A 15,822-nucleotide genomic window follows, 5' to 3' on the forward strand; every position below is an offset into this window, starting at 1 on the left:
CCCAGCTGTACCTGCCGTGAGAAATACTCCTTCCCTTGAGGGGCTGTATTCAGTCATATGTTAAAGGCATAGTAGTGAAATGGCTCATTTGTATTACAACAGTTTCAATAAATGGTTAATTCCTATAGACTGCTGAAGTCCAACAGGTTAATGGGTTGCTTGTAGCCATCTATAATGTAGACTACTTATGCCCGCAACATCTATTAATAATTTATTAACACCATAAATCAAATATAAATGTACCCATCATACAAAGGGTGACCCATATTCTAACAGTCATGATCTTAAAATATTTTTTTGACAATCCAGTCAGCACAAATGTGTCCTTGGATCAAAGCTGACAGTGGCTTTTTACAAGCAGGCATTACTGCCCTTTGGAAACTGTTGAGTATGTGAGTCTACTTTTCATCACAGGGTAGAGGGAGGAAGTACCCTTAGTTAAGCCAAACATGAAGTACAGAACTGGTACCCGTGTAACAAAATCCCTCAGCCAGTCTGCAACACCCATTCCTACCATTTCGCCTGTGTCTACTTTGTGCATCGGTTCTGTTAGGAGCCTGCCCAGCCCACTGGTTAGAGGACTGCCAAAGACAAGGAGGGATTTTTTAATTAGAAAATATACTTGGATGCAACTCCATCATGGCATGTATATTTAATTGTTTTGGAAATTTGCATATTTATTGGATCCTATTAAACCTAAGACTAGTAAAACGTGGCTTCCATTCACCAGCATGACCAAAACAAATCTTACATTCTGAGTACAGAGAGCCAGCATATGGCTTACCTATTACTTAGATTCCACTGAAGCTTTGGGGTTTCGCCTAAACTGTGAGGGTGTAAGTGAGCCTATCCATTGTGTCAGCCCTGTGAAGAGGGTGGATACCAGCTTTCCCTGCAAACAGAATGCAAATTAGCACAGATGCTACAGATGAATATTCAGCAACCCTCATACATTTTGAAGTTCCTGTCGAGGAGGAGGGTTGTCTAAAAGCTAGGCTGATCCATGGGAGTTGCAGGTTCGGTTTCTTGCTCTGTCGGAGTCTTCCTGTATCAGGAAGGTCAGCACAAGTCTAAAACACAAAATGCAGCTCACATTGGAAAGGACTGCCGAGTTCCCTGGCAGAGCTTATTAGTCCGACGGCAGTGCCATGCTCTTGGGGCTACACCGCATCAGAAAACAAGTCAGTGTTTCTCTTGTTAGCTTGGCTGTTGGCAGCAAGATCCCTTACACTTGAGGCTCAAGAGGCCGTGTGGATTCAGTCTCATTGGCAGCCACTAATGTGAAAATGCTCCCCATTTCTCAAACCCAGATCTCCAGTGGTTTTTAGGTGCTGTCTGTCACTGAAGCGAATGGATTTTTCCTATACCTCTAGGTAAAAACAGTGCATAGAAATAAGAGCACTTCCCAAAACTGCTGGGATGATGGAGGGAGGATGCACTGTAGACAGTGTGGTATTCACCAACCTGGGAATGGGTATCAAAGGAGCACGTAGAAAATGAGAGCTGGTTTCTATTGCATTCACTTTAACTTGGAGAGTTCAAGCAGAAAGCTGCACAGACAGGAATATTGACAGAAATGGCCCTTTTTTTTCCTCTAACAAATAACATCAAATTATATTCACACAGGAGTCCTAATGTCAAAGCTATCTGTGCTCAGGGAATAGAAACATCTCATGTGATTTTCCATGTCCAGGTATTCTCCCTGGTTCCAAAGCTGCACTTACCAACTTGTTGCAAAAAGCTCCTTGGTATGTAATGACGCTCTGAAAAGACTTTTTAACATGATACAAAAATTAGGTAGACAGATCATCTCTGAGACTTTCAGGAAAGCTGTTGTCCTTCCCCACTGGTGTCAGGGAGGTTGTGTTTGCTTGCCTCAGGGGGTTCTTTGAGAGTTAGACCCATTAGCGGTTGTGTGCTTGCCCCTGAGAGCAAGGCTGTGATTCGGGGCTGTTAATAGGATGCCATTCCCCAGCACTGAGATAAGCAAATCATCCTCAAAAAGTGATCTTGCTCATTCTTTTCAAGGGAACTTGCTAGAGGAATAGCGATGCCAACTTTGTAGTGATCACAGACGTCTCCCCAGTCCAATCTCTATTTCAGCATGTCTTCGTCTTATCACCGTGTGAGGCTGGTTTTTGCTTCCAGCTTGACCTGCAGGGTGGTGATAAGGCATGGGAGGGACAGTACGGTGTCTCCCACCCTCTCTGACTTTGGTCTTTGAGTCTTAGCAGCATAGCTGATTACTGCTAAGAAGTGTAACTATGTAATCTCTCCTACTCTGTGTAACCAGTCGCAACAGTCAATCCCAAAGGATCACTGTTTGGTTTTCAAATAAATGGGAGAAGGAAGAAGACTGTCTTTTTCTGGGGCCTGTATTTCCTTTGATGCTAACCCCCTAAATAAGCACAATTTTATCTCCTCACCTCCCTAATAATTTTTATGTGCCATCTGCATGGCTTGCCTCATTCCCCCTCCCAGCAGAAGAGCCCTGTCTGTCTGTCCTGTTGTGCAGAGGGGTCATTAGGATGTTGGTTTTGAGAGGTTGGTGCAAATGGCCTGTTGGTTTCAGGCAGGGTTTACACGGTAGTGGCAAAAATGGCTGTAACTTCCCCTTCTACTGGGTGGGTTGTGCAAGACAGGATTGCAGATATGGTAGATGAGGCTTCCTGGTGGAGAGTATTTGCTGCTTAATGTCCCCTTTTCAGTAGTTTCATCCAGGAAGACTCTTTAATGGTGCCTAAATATATAGGAATTTCTGTACTGCAAGGAAAGAGCATTTGTTTCCTATGGGCTACCACCAGCTGTGGGGTTCTGTGAAGGCTCAAGTGGCAGTTGGAAGGGGTATTTTATAGCTCCTAGCGAACCTTGCAAAGGCTTGTTATTTGTCAAAACCATGTTAGACAAAAATGGAATGATGAAATCCACCCTGGGAAAAAAAGTAATTGCTAGATCTGCTCCAGGGCTAGGACTTGGGTCTAAAGTACAGCTAAAAGTCTCATAAAAGAATGTCTGCTTCAGTGAAGTCCCGATCAGGGCCCTCTCCTAGCATCCACAGTCGTTTCTCAGAAGCGGACATGTGCTCAAACTTCTGTCTTAATTCTTAAAGCTTTTGGAAACAGAACAGTTGGCTCAGCATGGTTTCAGTCAGTACAGACTGATGGTATGGTATTGTGAAATTTCCCTTCCAAAACTGGTTCAGTGGTTCAGATTCTGGCCTGTCAGACTAATGTAAATTTACTGATACTGCTGGAGCTTGTCTACATTTCAATCACTTCACAGAAGAGCAAAGTCAGGTCAAGCAGGACTGTTGTATGTTAATGAGATTTACACTCAGAGCAGCCTTTGTTTAGAGAGAGGTTTTAACAGTCCCAAGGTACCAGGCTGGAATGGCTCTCAGAAGTATTGTGGAAACCTTTACACTTTAACTGATTTGTTCTTCTCGGCATCTGCCTTTCACTTTAAAAAATAATAAAAAAAGACTGCTTCCTGGAAATTGGTTAGGCATTGTCTATTCACAAGAGAACGATGGGAAAATGGAAAACACCTTCTGGAGCAAACAGATAAATTAAACATTAGTGTTTGAGCGAATAATGTGCCTCCAGTTTAATTACAGCTGAACAATGGTGCGGATCACTTGATTTCAGCAGCAGACTGACTTCAGTGAAAGCTCTGTGTTCTTAAAATACTCTGTTTGCACGTTCTTCAGGACACAGGAGAGCGTGTGAATGTGCAATGCACAGCCCAACATGAAGTGAAATTATAAGGAATTATTGCAGAGAAGAATTAGGAAAACAGCCACTTGGCAGCCCATTATAATTATGTAGCTCTCATTCCACCCTCCCCTTTTCTTATTTTGACTTCTCTTCCACATAGGATCTTGCCAATTCCTTTCTGAGAGAAAGAAAGGCAAAACATGGCTTTCATCTTACCTCTCCAACTTCCTTCCATTTTTCGGGGACTAAAGAGTTTGATTTCTGTCTTTCTTCTAAACCCTCAACTTATTTTGGTGACCCCACATTATCCAATCTCTCTTTTCCCCTGACTATTCCCCCTTGTATAAAGATGCCGTAGCCTCACTTGCCATAAAGTAAATGACATATAACCATCCTGCTTGCTTCTGCTACTATCATTCCTCCCTTCAGCTCTAAGCTCACTGAATCCACCGTCAGTAAAATTGCCTGGAGTCCCTCCCTTGTTCTAGCACAGGCCCTCTCCGAGTTTGACTTCACCTTTTGACATTCCATCAAAACAAGTCTTGTCCCAGCTTTTACCAACCTTTTCTCAGACAAAGCCAGAACCACTGTAGACTGCCGTCATCCTGATTTACGTCATCGCTGTTCAATGCAATCAGCCGTTCCTTTCTTCTTAAAAATGTCTCCCACCTCACTCCCATGGCTCTTCTCTCCCGGCCGTTCAGCCTCCCATTGCTTCTGCAGAGAATTTTCCTCCCTCCTCCCGTCTTTTGTGGGCTTGCAATGTGTTATCCCTCATTTCCTTTGCTTCTGTTTGTTTTTGCTGTACCTTTCCTCTGGTTGGTCTCATCCGCAGATTGTCCTATTCAGATTGATGAAACTTGGATCTGCTTTTCTGCTCACAGCCTGATTTTGCCTGCCCACGTTAATACCTAGGTTTGTTTCTCCTCCATTTTTGATGGCTGGCTGTAAGATAATACTCTTTTCTAGCCAGGCACTCGCCTCTCTTTTCCCAGTCAGCTTCAACAACATCACATTCTGACTTGACATTCTGACCCATAAACTGGTCACTATATTTTGAATATTTTGATTGATGCCCTTCTCATGTCTTTCAAATGACTCCTCTTTTGCATCTGTAAGCTGCTTGCCTTTACTTTGAAGATATTTCACATCCTTGCTTCCCCCACCTGCCATCTTTCATTCAAGTTTGAGGCTGATTTCTGCTTCTGCGGGTTCTGGCTTCCACTGTCCTCTTTTAAGTTCCTCAAACAACTGTTTCCTGCCTGCTCCCAGGCTATGCAGCATACTGGGGAAGAGCTTCATTAAACAGCCATAAATCTACTTCATTACACTTCTTAAATACCTCCTTAAAACTGTCTCTTGGCACAGGACTGGCAAAAAGCCAGTGCTTAAAAGCTTCAGTACTGAGACTACTGCGTATAATCCCACCCAGGATTATTTCCTGTTGGTTGGGCAGTACCTATCTTCCTGTTTTCATTTCCAGGCTTTGGGGGCAAGGGTCATCATGTTGATCTGGAGCCCTGGTCCATTAGTTGAACGTGGAACACGTACATGGAAAAGAAGGGGTTTGTTTCACTGCTCAAAACTGCAGGATTACCCCTTCAGCTTGTTTTATTTCTCCACTAAATGTTGGCTCTATGGAAGAGTAAAGCTAAGAGGTAGGCATTTGCAAGCAATAACATCAAAAACTTTAGATATTTATGGCATGATTCTTCATCCACTGAAGTTAATGAGACTTTAAAATTCGCTCCAGAGAGAATTGTAGCAGACCCACAGAGACTGAAAGATCTATTAAGTTAGGGTTAGTTTAGCAACCTAATCATCCCATTTAAAACGCTTGGATTCTGTAAAATCTGAGGGTGAAACCCCAACAAGGCATGACTCGGATCACACGCTAATGATTATATAGATGCCCTTAGTTCTAGGATGTTTGTTTTTCTCTGTTGGAAATGCCCTTGTTCCTTTAGGTCTCGTTGGAAAGATTCCCCAGTTTCCATTTTGCTGCACAAATGGCCTGCAGCATGCTTGTGCCTTGTTTAATATGCTTGCTGGTCATGAATGCTTACTCCACAGGCATATTTAAACCTTTAGACCTTGCCCCTTCGGTGCGTGTTTTTGACCACATATCTTTTCGTTTCCTCTACAGGATCTGATACTTGCAGACTTCCTGCACTCAGGCTCTGCCTGATTTAGCAGATGGTATAAAGCCAAGGCGGAGTCTGTTTGAGACTTCTGCCCACACTATAATCTCTTGTGCATTTCTGTGTCTGCTTTCAAGTGATTTGACAACAGAGCTCCTGGTACTTAAATAGTGAAGGGGTAAGAAGAGGCAGGCAGGTAGGAGGTGAGGTAAATTAGCTTCCTTTCCTAACATTGCCATCCAAATATAAGTGACAGGATGAAGACCATGTTTTTTTCTTCTGTTTACAAAACTGACTGTACAGATCATCCCTGCTTCTGAAAGGGCTATTGCACTGCCTTAAGCATGTGGAATATTTGGGCATTCTTTTCCTATTAAAGGTACACTGGGAAGATGCTTTTCTGCATCCAGAAACTGGATTTGATGTGTGGGAGGGGCAAGGGGAGTGGGGGGATGGAGGATGAGGCAGGTTGTTCTCTGTTCAGATTTTGCTGAGGCCTACTTACTTATTGTAAAAACCTCTGTGAAACTGTGATCGCTAGGGCCTGGTGGACTCCCTCTGAAGGCAGGCAGATCGTAAAATCTTTGGGCTTCTCTAACGATTGAGAGAGGATATTTTTCTGCCACATATGAATTGCATCCTTTTTAGGGGCTAGGAATCTCTTCATACCTGGCAAGCTCCAAGGCTGTAAGCTATCATTTCCATCTAGAAATGGAAATGCCCTCATGGGTTACATGGCCAGAACCCAGCTGCAGTTAGTAATAGCGTTTATAATGTGCCTCAAAAAATGTAAGGCACCAGCTTCAAATTGTGAAGACTTTTGCCCCTGCTGTTCCCACTAGAATGGTGTTCAAACCCCCGCTGTCTCTGATGGCTAGAAACATCCTAATTTCCAGCCTACGCGTATTCATGGCTGGTCTGCACATACTTATTCTTAACATTGTGTTTTAGCATAAACAGATTTTCCCTTTTATTGGTATTTTCCCTGTGGTGTTTATGTAGAGTAATCAAATTCTCCTTTTTGCTTTCTTTTTGCCAGGCTAAACAAGCCAAGATATTTAGTTTCCTCTTACAAGACAGCTTCTCCTGCCCTAATCTACCCTTCAGTATATCTTACTTGAACTTAAATTACCCACAATTTACTAGTAGTTCGGATGAGATCTTGCTAGGCCCAATAGAATAGCAATAGCTCATCTCTGCTAGAATTACCTGATATTTTCTGGAGCTGCATTTAGCTTTTTCATGGCCGTGTCACATTTGTGACTGTCAGTTCTCATTGGATGGACTAATAAACCTGGACCCTTCATCTCTGTCATTTCCAGCAGCTGCCAGCTCACAGCAGAATTTCTCGGTATTAGCCCAGTCCCTGGCCTTGCATTTCATGCTATTGAATTTCATCTTGGTTTTCTCACTCCAGTTCTTGAGGTCATCTGGTTCTTCCTCTATGATAGCCTGATCTTTCTTTGTATTAAGGGTGCCTGTACAAACTTCAGTGGGGCATTCTGAACACCCTCTTCGTTCTGCACTGAGGTCGTTAATAAATATTGTATGGGAGTAGGCTCAAGACTGACCCTTCAGGAATTGCAGCAACAGCCCAGTAGTTGTCTGAGGATATCTTTGCTTTAACCAGCACTTTCCCCACCTCAGGACTGCTGTAGAAATCCAGAGTTTGTAATTTCCCATGTGGTACCTTGCTAGTGCTTCATGAAGCACAGACTGTGGCTGTCCCAGTTCCCTCAGCAGTTGTCTTATCAGAGAAAGCTGTTGTGTTAGTCGCGTGTGATCCGCCTTTGATGATTTTTTTCAATTTTCTTTCCATTTACTTTATTACTGCAGTATAGTAGCATGAGTAATGGACCCCTTAGTAGGATTTCTGAGCGCTAGGTATTGCACAAGCACTGAAGAAAACTGCCCCAAGGAATATATTACAACTTTATTCTTTCTTTATTTTTTCTAAGGACTTGCAGTGTGTTGAGTTCATAATGGGTCTTTCCTGCCCAGCGGTTTCACAGCTCTGTTTCATGTCTTTGATTTCTCTGGTTTGATCCAGAGTTGCAACTCTGGCTCCTACCTCTAATGCAGAGATCACACATTTACACACAGTTTGCAAATCTGGAAAATACACATTTAATGTTGATGTAAAACCCCAGCTGTGTCCCTTTCTAAATACGCATGCTATAATCTAGTGTACACATCAATGAATTTCAGATCTTAAAAGGTAAGGGGATTTTAATTACTGATAAGCTTTGCTGTGCTCCTGCTTGTTCCCCTTTGCTCCAGTCCTGGAGGGTGAAGAATCGGAAGGGTAAAAGTGAGAAAACTCATGGGTTGAGATAAAAACAGTTTAATAGGTAAAGCAAAAGCCGCGCACGCAAGCAAAGCAAAACAAGGCATTCATTCACTACTTCCCATGGGCAGGCAGGTGTTCAGCCATCTCCAGGAAAGCAGGGCTCCATCACGCCTAACGGTGACTTGGGAAGACAAACACCATCACTCCAAACGTCCCCCCCTTCCTTCTTCTTCCCCCAGCTTTATATACTGAGCATGACGTCCCATGGTATGGAATGTCCCTTTGGCCAGTTGGGGTCAGCTGTCCTGGCTGTGCCCCCTCCCAGCTTCTTGTGCCCCTCCAGCCTGCTCAGTCGGTAGAGCATGGGAAGCTGGAAAGTCCTTGACTAGTGTAAGCACTGCTCAGCAACAACTAAAACATGGGTGTGTTATCAACATTGTTCTCACCCTAAATCCAAAACACAGCACTGTACCAGCTACTAGGAAGGAAATTAACTCTATCCCTGCTGAAACCAGGACATGTCTTTACTCTGTAAGAGCATACGGTGGACAGCTCTGATCATGGGAGCAGAACTTCCCCAGCTCTCCCTCAGCCGTTACAAGGTTCACATCAACACTTGCAGTTTCCGACTACTGAGAGTCAATGACTTTTGGTTTTTGGTTGCTCTCTGTTTTAAACTTTCCTTAACAGGAGGAATTTAAAAGAATGAAATACACAGCACACATACACACACACACACACACACACACAGAAGTTTGTCTTAAGGCAGTCCAAGTGCTCATCCATAGGCAGGGGACTGATTAATGCGATGTTAGTGCTCAGTGCCGCGTGTCCCTGCTTTCGTGACTTTCCTGATGCCAGCATGTGGCATTAGACTTGTGATAATGACGGGAAGGAAGAAGCATTTATTCTTGCATAGTGGGGGGCTTTTCAGTCTTGTAGACAAAGGCATAACAAGATCCAGCAACTGAAAGTTGGACAAATTCAACCTTGAAATAAGACACGGTTTCCTAGCTGCAAGGAAAATTAAGGTTTGGAACAGCTTGTGAGAGGAAATGGTGGAGTTGTTATAGCTTGGAGTATAGACAAGATTTGCTCTCTCTCTGAAAAGGGTTTCTTTAATCCAGCATTTTGGAAGGGTTCTGTGATTTGTGTGTGCAGAAGGTCAGTTGAAAGGAGTATAGCGGTGCTGTCTGGTCTTGGTAGGTGAATTACTGGATGTGATTAAATGACCTTTTTGGTTTGGGTCAGTGAACTTCTATAATAAAAGGATTGGCTGCAACGTGGAGAGGGCTGTGAGAGGAAGCAATATCTTAGAGAAAATAAATATGAGCGTCTGTCTTACTGTCTTTTTGACTGTTAATAATTAAAGTGTTGCTATTTACCAACTGGGTGGTTAAAACCTGCATAAATGTTGATATCAAAGTATCTCAGTGGCAGAAGAGGACTTTGATTCTAAGCAGCTTTCTGTTTTTTAAGGATCTTTCTCTTTACAGTGTTTGTCATTTTGCCATGTATTCTTCATTAGACCCCATTTTGTATCGATCTTCCTCTGGAAGGTGGTGGGAATGGAAAAATGGGAAAGTGCTTTCAACCACTGCAAAGTGCAGCATAACACACTGCTGCAAGTGTTACTATTTTTAGGTCGCAGGGGAAATCTGAAGCAATAATTATTATTATCTTTTCATTCTCTTAGCCTTCAACAACAGGCTGTAAAGGCTGTATTCAAATTGCCTGCTTTAAAGATCGTGAACAGAGTCCCAGAGAGAGAGCAATCTGAATTGCTCCATGAAATTTTGATTTCTAAAGTTCACCAAGTCTGAATATGTGCAAAATTTGAATGCAGCCTTAAAATGTCTGTGCTTTTCCAACACAATCATCTATCCAACTGTTTTATTTCAAGGAGGTGCTCTCAAAATGTTCCTGCAACTTTGATAGTGGTGGGTAAGATTTTCAGAAGTTATTATAAGTAGCTGAACTCTGCTGCCATTGAAGCCAACAGAAAAGCCTTCTCAGTGCTTTGATGGCAAAAGGATTAGGCCAGTAGTGAGTGCTTTTTGAAGTCAAGTTCAGTTGCTTCTGTATTCACAAGGATTAGAGTTTTGCAGTAACAGAGTGATCACCTACGTAATTGTCATTTACAGCAGACCAGAGTATTTGGCAGTAAAGTATTGGTACCTGAAGTTTCTTGAGAAGTGGCAGGGTTCAGTTGTTCTGCTCTGTCCCTCTCCTGGTTTGGATCCTGTTGAAAATTCACTAGATGGTCTTTGGTAAGGAATTTAATCTTCCTTTGTCTCAGGTGCACTATCTCCAAAATGGTAATATACCATGCTTTTCTAAAATCCATCCAGTTTCTCTTCCTGCTTTTCATGCATTGAAGCATCTGGCAAGCTAAAGAGAGCTGGTGTTGCCTTCCTGGCAGGGCAATGATGATAGCTGGTTCTCCAGAGCTCTGCTCCATGGAAGTGCTACAGTAGATGGCTGAAGTTTCAAAAGAGTTCCTTTACCTAGAGGTTAAGCCTCTAACATCTGGCTCCAACCGGAGGTGCCATGTGTTTGAAGATGAAAGGGAACAGAGTTCAGATGAAGATCATCTTGTAGAGGCTCTTTCTACATGAGATGGGTTGATGGTCTGGGTAGGTTGATGGTACAGCTGTTGGGAAAAACAGCCAGGTAGATTCTCTCCCTTTAGGTGTTTCTTGTCTTCACAACTGAAAAGTCTTCCCGTCCAGTGGTGTAACGCATGAGCAATCTTATCCGTTTTTGTTCTGTGAGGCACCTGCAGGTTTCCCCCACAAACACAGAGCACACTTCACGCGTCCTTGCCTTCAGGTCCACAGTGAATAACAGGAGCATGCTTGGCCGGGAGTGATACTTGGAAACTGCTTGGGCTGCTGGCCCATGCAGTCTGAAGGTACCTGTTTATCTAGGACTAGATGCTGGCTGCAGTCCTGGACAGGACTCCAGGGCACTCGGTGTCCAGTGTATTGTCATCTAGAGCTCCGTTGGAGGGAAAAAGGGAATAATTTTCTGTGTTCGTGAGCACTGTTTTCTGCAGCGTTCCTTTGAAAACATGGCTGGAAGAGGTGCTTCCCAGCTGGCCGACTTCCACAAGTCTCAGCAGGTGCAGTACTGCCCACTCCACATTCACTGCCAACACCCTCAATGCTGAGGATCTTGGGAGGTTGCCATTGAATTCAAAGTTGGAGCCAAGACTAGATTTTATTTCTTTCAGAGAAGAATTACGTAAAAGGCAGTGTAAGGGTTTCTATGCAGTGTTGTAAAGAAAAATTTCAAACCAGTCAACAGAGCTATTGGGTTTTTAAGGACAAACACTTTTCTTCCAGCTATTCTGCAGCCAGAATGCCACAGCGCTAAGGAACGGAAAGGAAACTGGCTTTGATTTTCCATTGTCCATTGACGTAACAAACATAATAAATAATGATGAATTACACTATGAGTTTTATTAATCAAAATTATTAGTGAAGTAGTTGATGTCTTTTTAAACGAGGTTTCTCTTTAATTGTTATATTTTGTGAGACTTGCCTTGGTTACTGAAAACCTCACGCTGCTCTGATAACAATATGAAAGTCAGTAGCTGTAAGAGCTGGAAGGAGGGCTAAGCAGGTAAGAGGAGAGCTCTGTCATTCTATCAGTGGGTTTGTGTTTACAGTTCATTAGTCCGTGTTTAAAAATACCATGCTGCCAATTTAAATCACAGCTGGATTCATACAAATTTTGGGATTATCACTTGCTGAACAAAATCCTTCTTTTGCTTTAGCTTGCAGATTCGCTTGTGCCCTTGGAGATTAAGCCTGGTATTTCCTTAGCAACAGTTTCTGCCGTGTTGCATACTAAAGACAACAAGCATGTGCTGCAGGTACAGTATAATGGGAAAGGGAGAAAAATATCCTTACACTGGGTTTCCTGCCATCTGGGACCCCAGCTGTTCTCATGAGGCAACCCCTCCAACAACTCTTTAAAAAAAAAGCTGTGTCCTGGAGTGTGCGAGTGAGGAATTACACTTAGAGTAGAGAGTGGGATGCAAATAAATCTCTCTACCCTCTTTTCGTTGGCCGTGTGCCTGGCTAAGATAAAAGGGGAAGTGAGATTATTCCTGAAGAGAGGCTACAAATCATACTGCTGTCTTCCATAACCCGTACACCAGGATCAGCATCAGTCAGCCTCTCATGGACTTAGGACTGAGGGTCAGAGGAGAGAGATGACCTAAAACATTAGACATGTGAAGGGACTGTCTTCCTTAAATTGCCCTATTCCCCAAGAAGCAGATTGTGCGTCCTTGTACAAAGTGAGAGCGTACACTCTCTTCCTACCACCTCCTTTAGGCTGACACTGCCATTCCTGGCATTAGTGCTCTGCAGGAGCTGCTGTCTGGTGGACCTTCTCAGCAGCGGATGCCCCGGTCCCCTTTCTCCTTTGATGCACAAGCATGCAGGGAACTCGGTGAAGCCACACTCTGCATGATGCTGCCTCTCCCGCTGGGCAGCAGAGCTGGGCTGAGCTCACTACACTTGGGAAGAGGGCCCAGTACAGTAATGTCTTTAATGCAGGGATGTAAAGGTGTGTTAAGGATTTATATCAGTGCACAGCAGAAAGGCTGTCTTACTTTCTCCAAGCCAGTTCCCTAGAAACACTCGGCAACGCTGAAAAAACTGAAGTACTGCAGTGCAATTGGTCTGAGGCTGCTTTCTCCTTTGTGTTGTTCATTTACTCTCTTCTCTACTCTGATTCCTGATGCCAAATAAACTTAGACCTAGGCTTAAAATGCCAGAGCCCTCATAAATGGATGGAGGTCAGCCAGCACAGCTGTATCTGTCAGTATTGGCTGAGTCTGGGACCTCTGGGAGTTACAGAAGCTGTGTGTAGGCAAGCCCCAAAAACTCAATCTACAGAACCATGTGAGTGATTTGTGCACAAATAACATGATACACGCACGTAGGCCTACCAGCTAAAGGGAAAGTGGTGAGTTTTGTAAAGTGACTCAAGTGCATCCCTGCTTGTGGAACTGGAGCCTGAGCAGGCGGCATTTCTCTCCCAAGGATGAAAAACACCCTTCCCTGGCTGTTGAAAGAAACACAGGGACATCACAGCAGCAGGTTCAGACATGATGCTACATGATGGGAAAGACACGGAGTTGAGAGGCGCCCAGTCTGTCACCTGGAGCGTACAGGGTGCTACAAGGCACCGGAGTTGCTTCAGGCAAATTCCCTGTGTGTTGTGCAGACTCATCCCTGGCAAATGGTCTTGCCAAAATTTTGGAGGAATTTTCCCCAGCACTTTTTTCCCAGGGACTGAGTTGCTAGTTCACTGGGAAAGACCAGTGCTGACACTTCCCCGGCCTAACTAACTTGGCACAGGACACATGGACTTATTTTACACGATATTTTCCTCACTGTTCTTTTTATAGGAATCTGGCTTTCATCTCCATGAAACCGTCTTTCAGAAGGGCTCAGTTAACCCCACACCGTGCCCGCACGTGCAGCAGCGCACAGTGCTCGGTCAGCTGCCGCTGCAGGTGCTAACCCTGCCTCCCCCTCCCTGCTAACGGAGGAGGGCCTCCGGGATGAGTTAAGGGAGATAGCTTTCTGAAGCAGCACGAAATTATACCCAGATCACACTCCAGTGATTTTTCAGGCACTGCAGCATCTCTCACGCCTCCTTGTCTGTATTCAAGTTCTTCCTAAAGACTCACTTTTCCGAGGCCAGTGAGGAATAAATTACCCATTTTTCTCATTCCCCGAGCAGTTACTTGCTCTGAATTTGCCCATTTCCCAACCTGTTGCATCTTTTAGAGTGTGATTTTCAAGGCATTGACTCCTTTAAGGCATGATTCCTAGAAAATATTGCAGGGTACTTGAATGCTAAAATAGAAAGCTTCAGTCTGGAATTGAGTCAGACAGGCCTTTTAAGATAACAGAAATTTGAACAGAACTGAATTTCACAGAAATTTTAAGATGATGGAGATTTGAACTAGAACTGCTAATTTATAAATGGTGGCTTGTGTGTGCAGAGCTGCAGTGGAGCCCCAGGCTGGGTTTCTCCTCTCCCCTTCAGCACTGCAATGTTCCCCTTTAGTGTCAGAAAACAAAATCAGTATTCCTTTTCTATTATCTCATGTGCTTTTTATTCCAACTAAATTATAATAAGCTGTTGTGATTCACTGCATTACTGTGCACCTTCTCATCCATTAGCTCCCTCCGAAACCTCCGCAACCTGCCGCCAGCAAGAAGAGAAAGCGAGTGAGTGATGACGTGCCAGAGTGTAAACCTTTGAAGCCATTGCTGAGCGGCTCCATTCCTGTGGACCAGTTTGTGCAGACGCTCGAGAAGGTAATAAGTCTTTGGTGGCCAGTGAGGTTCAAGCGGATTTCTACTAATCTCAGAAATGTGCTGCTTTGCTAGCAGAGAGAGGAAAAATCATTTCAGTGTAGCTTGAAATGGAGAGGGGCTAATGAGCTAGCAAAGTACTTCAGGGAACCTGTGTCCCTGCACTGAGTATGGAGGGAATAGTTCCCTGTGGAGTCGTGTCCTGATGTAGGGGCTTCGTGTCAGCCATTTCCTCCTGGTTTCGCATGGAAGCAGCGCTTTTGGGGTCACTCTGGGCGGGTGAATTTCCCCCATGTAACTTTTGGATTCATCCGCTGATTTCCAATAAATTTGAACAGTGGGGAGGAGGTCTCGAAAATATTTAAGTTCCTACCAGTTTTGTGAAAATGGGGTGACTGAGTGAAGGAGATCCTGGAAATGTCTCCACTGATGGAGAAGCTTTCTGGGAAGCTGCAGGACAGGGGGCTTGGTGGCTGAACTTGCAGGCAGTTGGTTACTGCTCTGTGGAGCCCTGTTCTCTCCTGTATGACTCCTGGGAGAAAATGGGTAGGGAAGAGGGCAGGATTGTCTGTGAGGAAGTTTGTCCTGGGTTCGGTAGCTCTCCACTATAATCATCTTTGAGGCAGTAATGTCAACGGATGGTCATTTCTGTATTTAAAAGAGCCATTTGTCCTCTTTGTCTCTCAAGATGTTGCAACTGCAGTGACCTGGTGTAGTGGAAAATACTGGCTTTAGCTTCCCTGTTCTATAGTTCATCCATCTGTATCATGAGGGTCATATTTAGCTTATCCTGTGGGTTTTTCCTCTGCTTATCCCAGAGATCTAGGATATCTGCAATGGCACTCTGTATTTTGTAGCCATTCTCCCCGCTCCTCCCCGCTGTGCCCTAGTCTTTCATCTCTACCTGTTTTCCTGAGTTGTAGTAACTTCTTTCTTTTACTCCCTTGCCAATGCTACATCTAGCATGGTTTCAGTGACGTGAAGGTGGAGGACACAGCCAAGGGCCACATCGTACTCCTCCAGGAGGCAGAAACCCTCATTCAGATTGAGGAGGACTCCACACACATCATCTGCGACAACGATGAACCTTTGAGGGTGAAACTGCGTGACCTGGTTCTCAAATTCCTGCAGAAATTTTAGCTCATGGACATCATGCTGCTCTGCAAGGAGACACCCCAGAGCACCAGAGCTTTCCAGAGGATGACCCCAGGGAGAGAGAGAATTTCCTGATTCAAAGAAACTGGAAACCACCTTTCCCTTCATGGAGAAGCAAGGAAGTATTTTTTAATATCTATATATTTTTTAGATTTTATTTTTAACCAGTTTTT

At 44.1% G+C, this 15,822-nt stretch overlaps 1 protein-coding gene across 1 annotated transcript in view; it reads left to right on the plus strand.

Annotated features, from left to right (window-relative positions):
- The window catches only part of INTS9 (integrator complex subunit 9), an 85,787-nt gene extending 69,969 nt beyond the window's left edge, over positions 1-15,818 (plus strand). Inside the window, exons 15-17 of the mRNA XM_009319715.1 lie at positions 11,929-12,027; positions 14,360-14,497; positions 15,458-15,818. Coding sequence (XP_009317990.1) covers positions 11,929-12,027; positions 14,360-14,497; positions 15,458-15,634 — 414 coding nt within the window. The 3' untranslated portion in view covers positions 15,635-15,818. The remainder of the gene's footprint in view (positions 1-11,928; positions 12,028-14,359; positions 14,498-15,457) is intronic.
- The last annotated feature ends 4 nt before the right edge of the window (positions 15,819-15,822 follow it).

The sequence above is a fragment of the Pygoscelis adeliae genome, unplaced genomic scaffold, assembly GCF_000699105.1.
Source record: "Pygoscelis adeliae isolate BGI_AS28 unplaced genomic scaffold, ASM69910v1 Scaffold121, whole genome shotgun sequence".
Classification (NCBI taxonomy): domain Eukaryota; kingdom Metazoa; phylum Chordata; class Aves; order Sphenisciformes; family Spheniscidae; genus Pygoscelis; species Pygoscelis adeliae.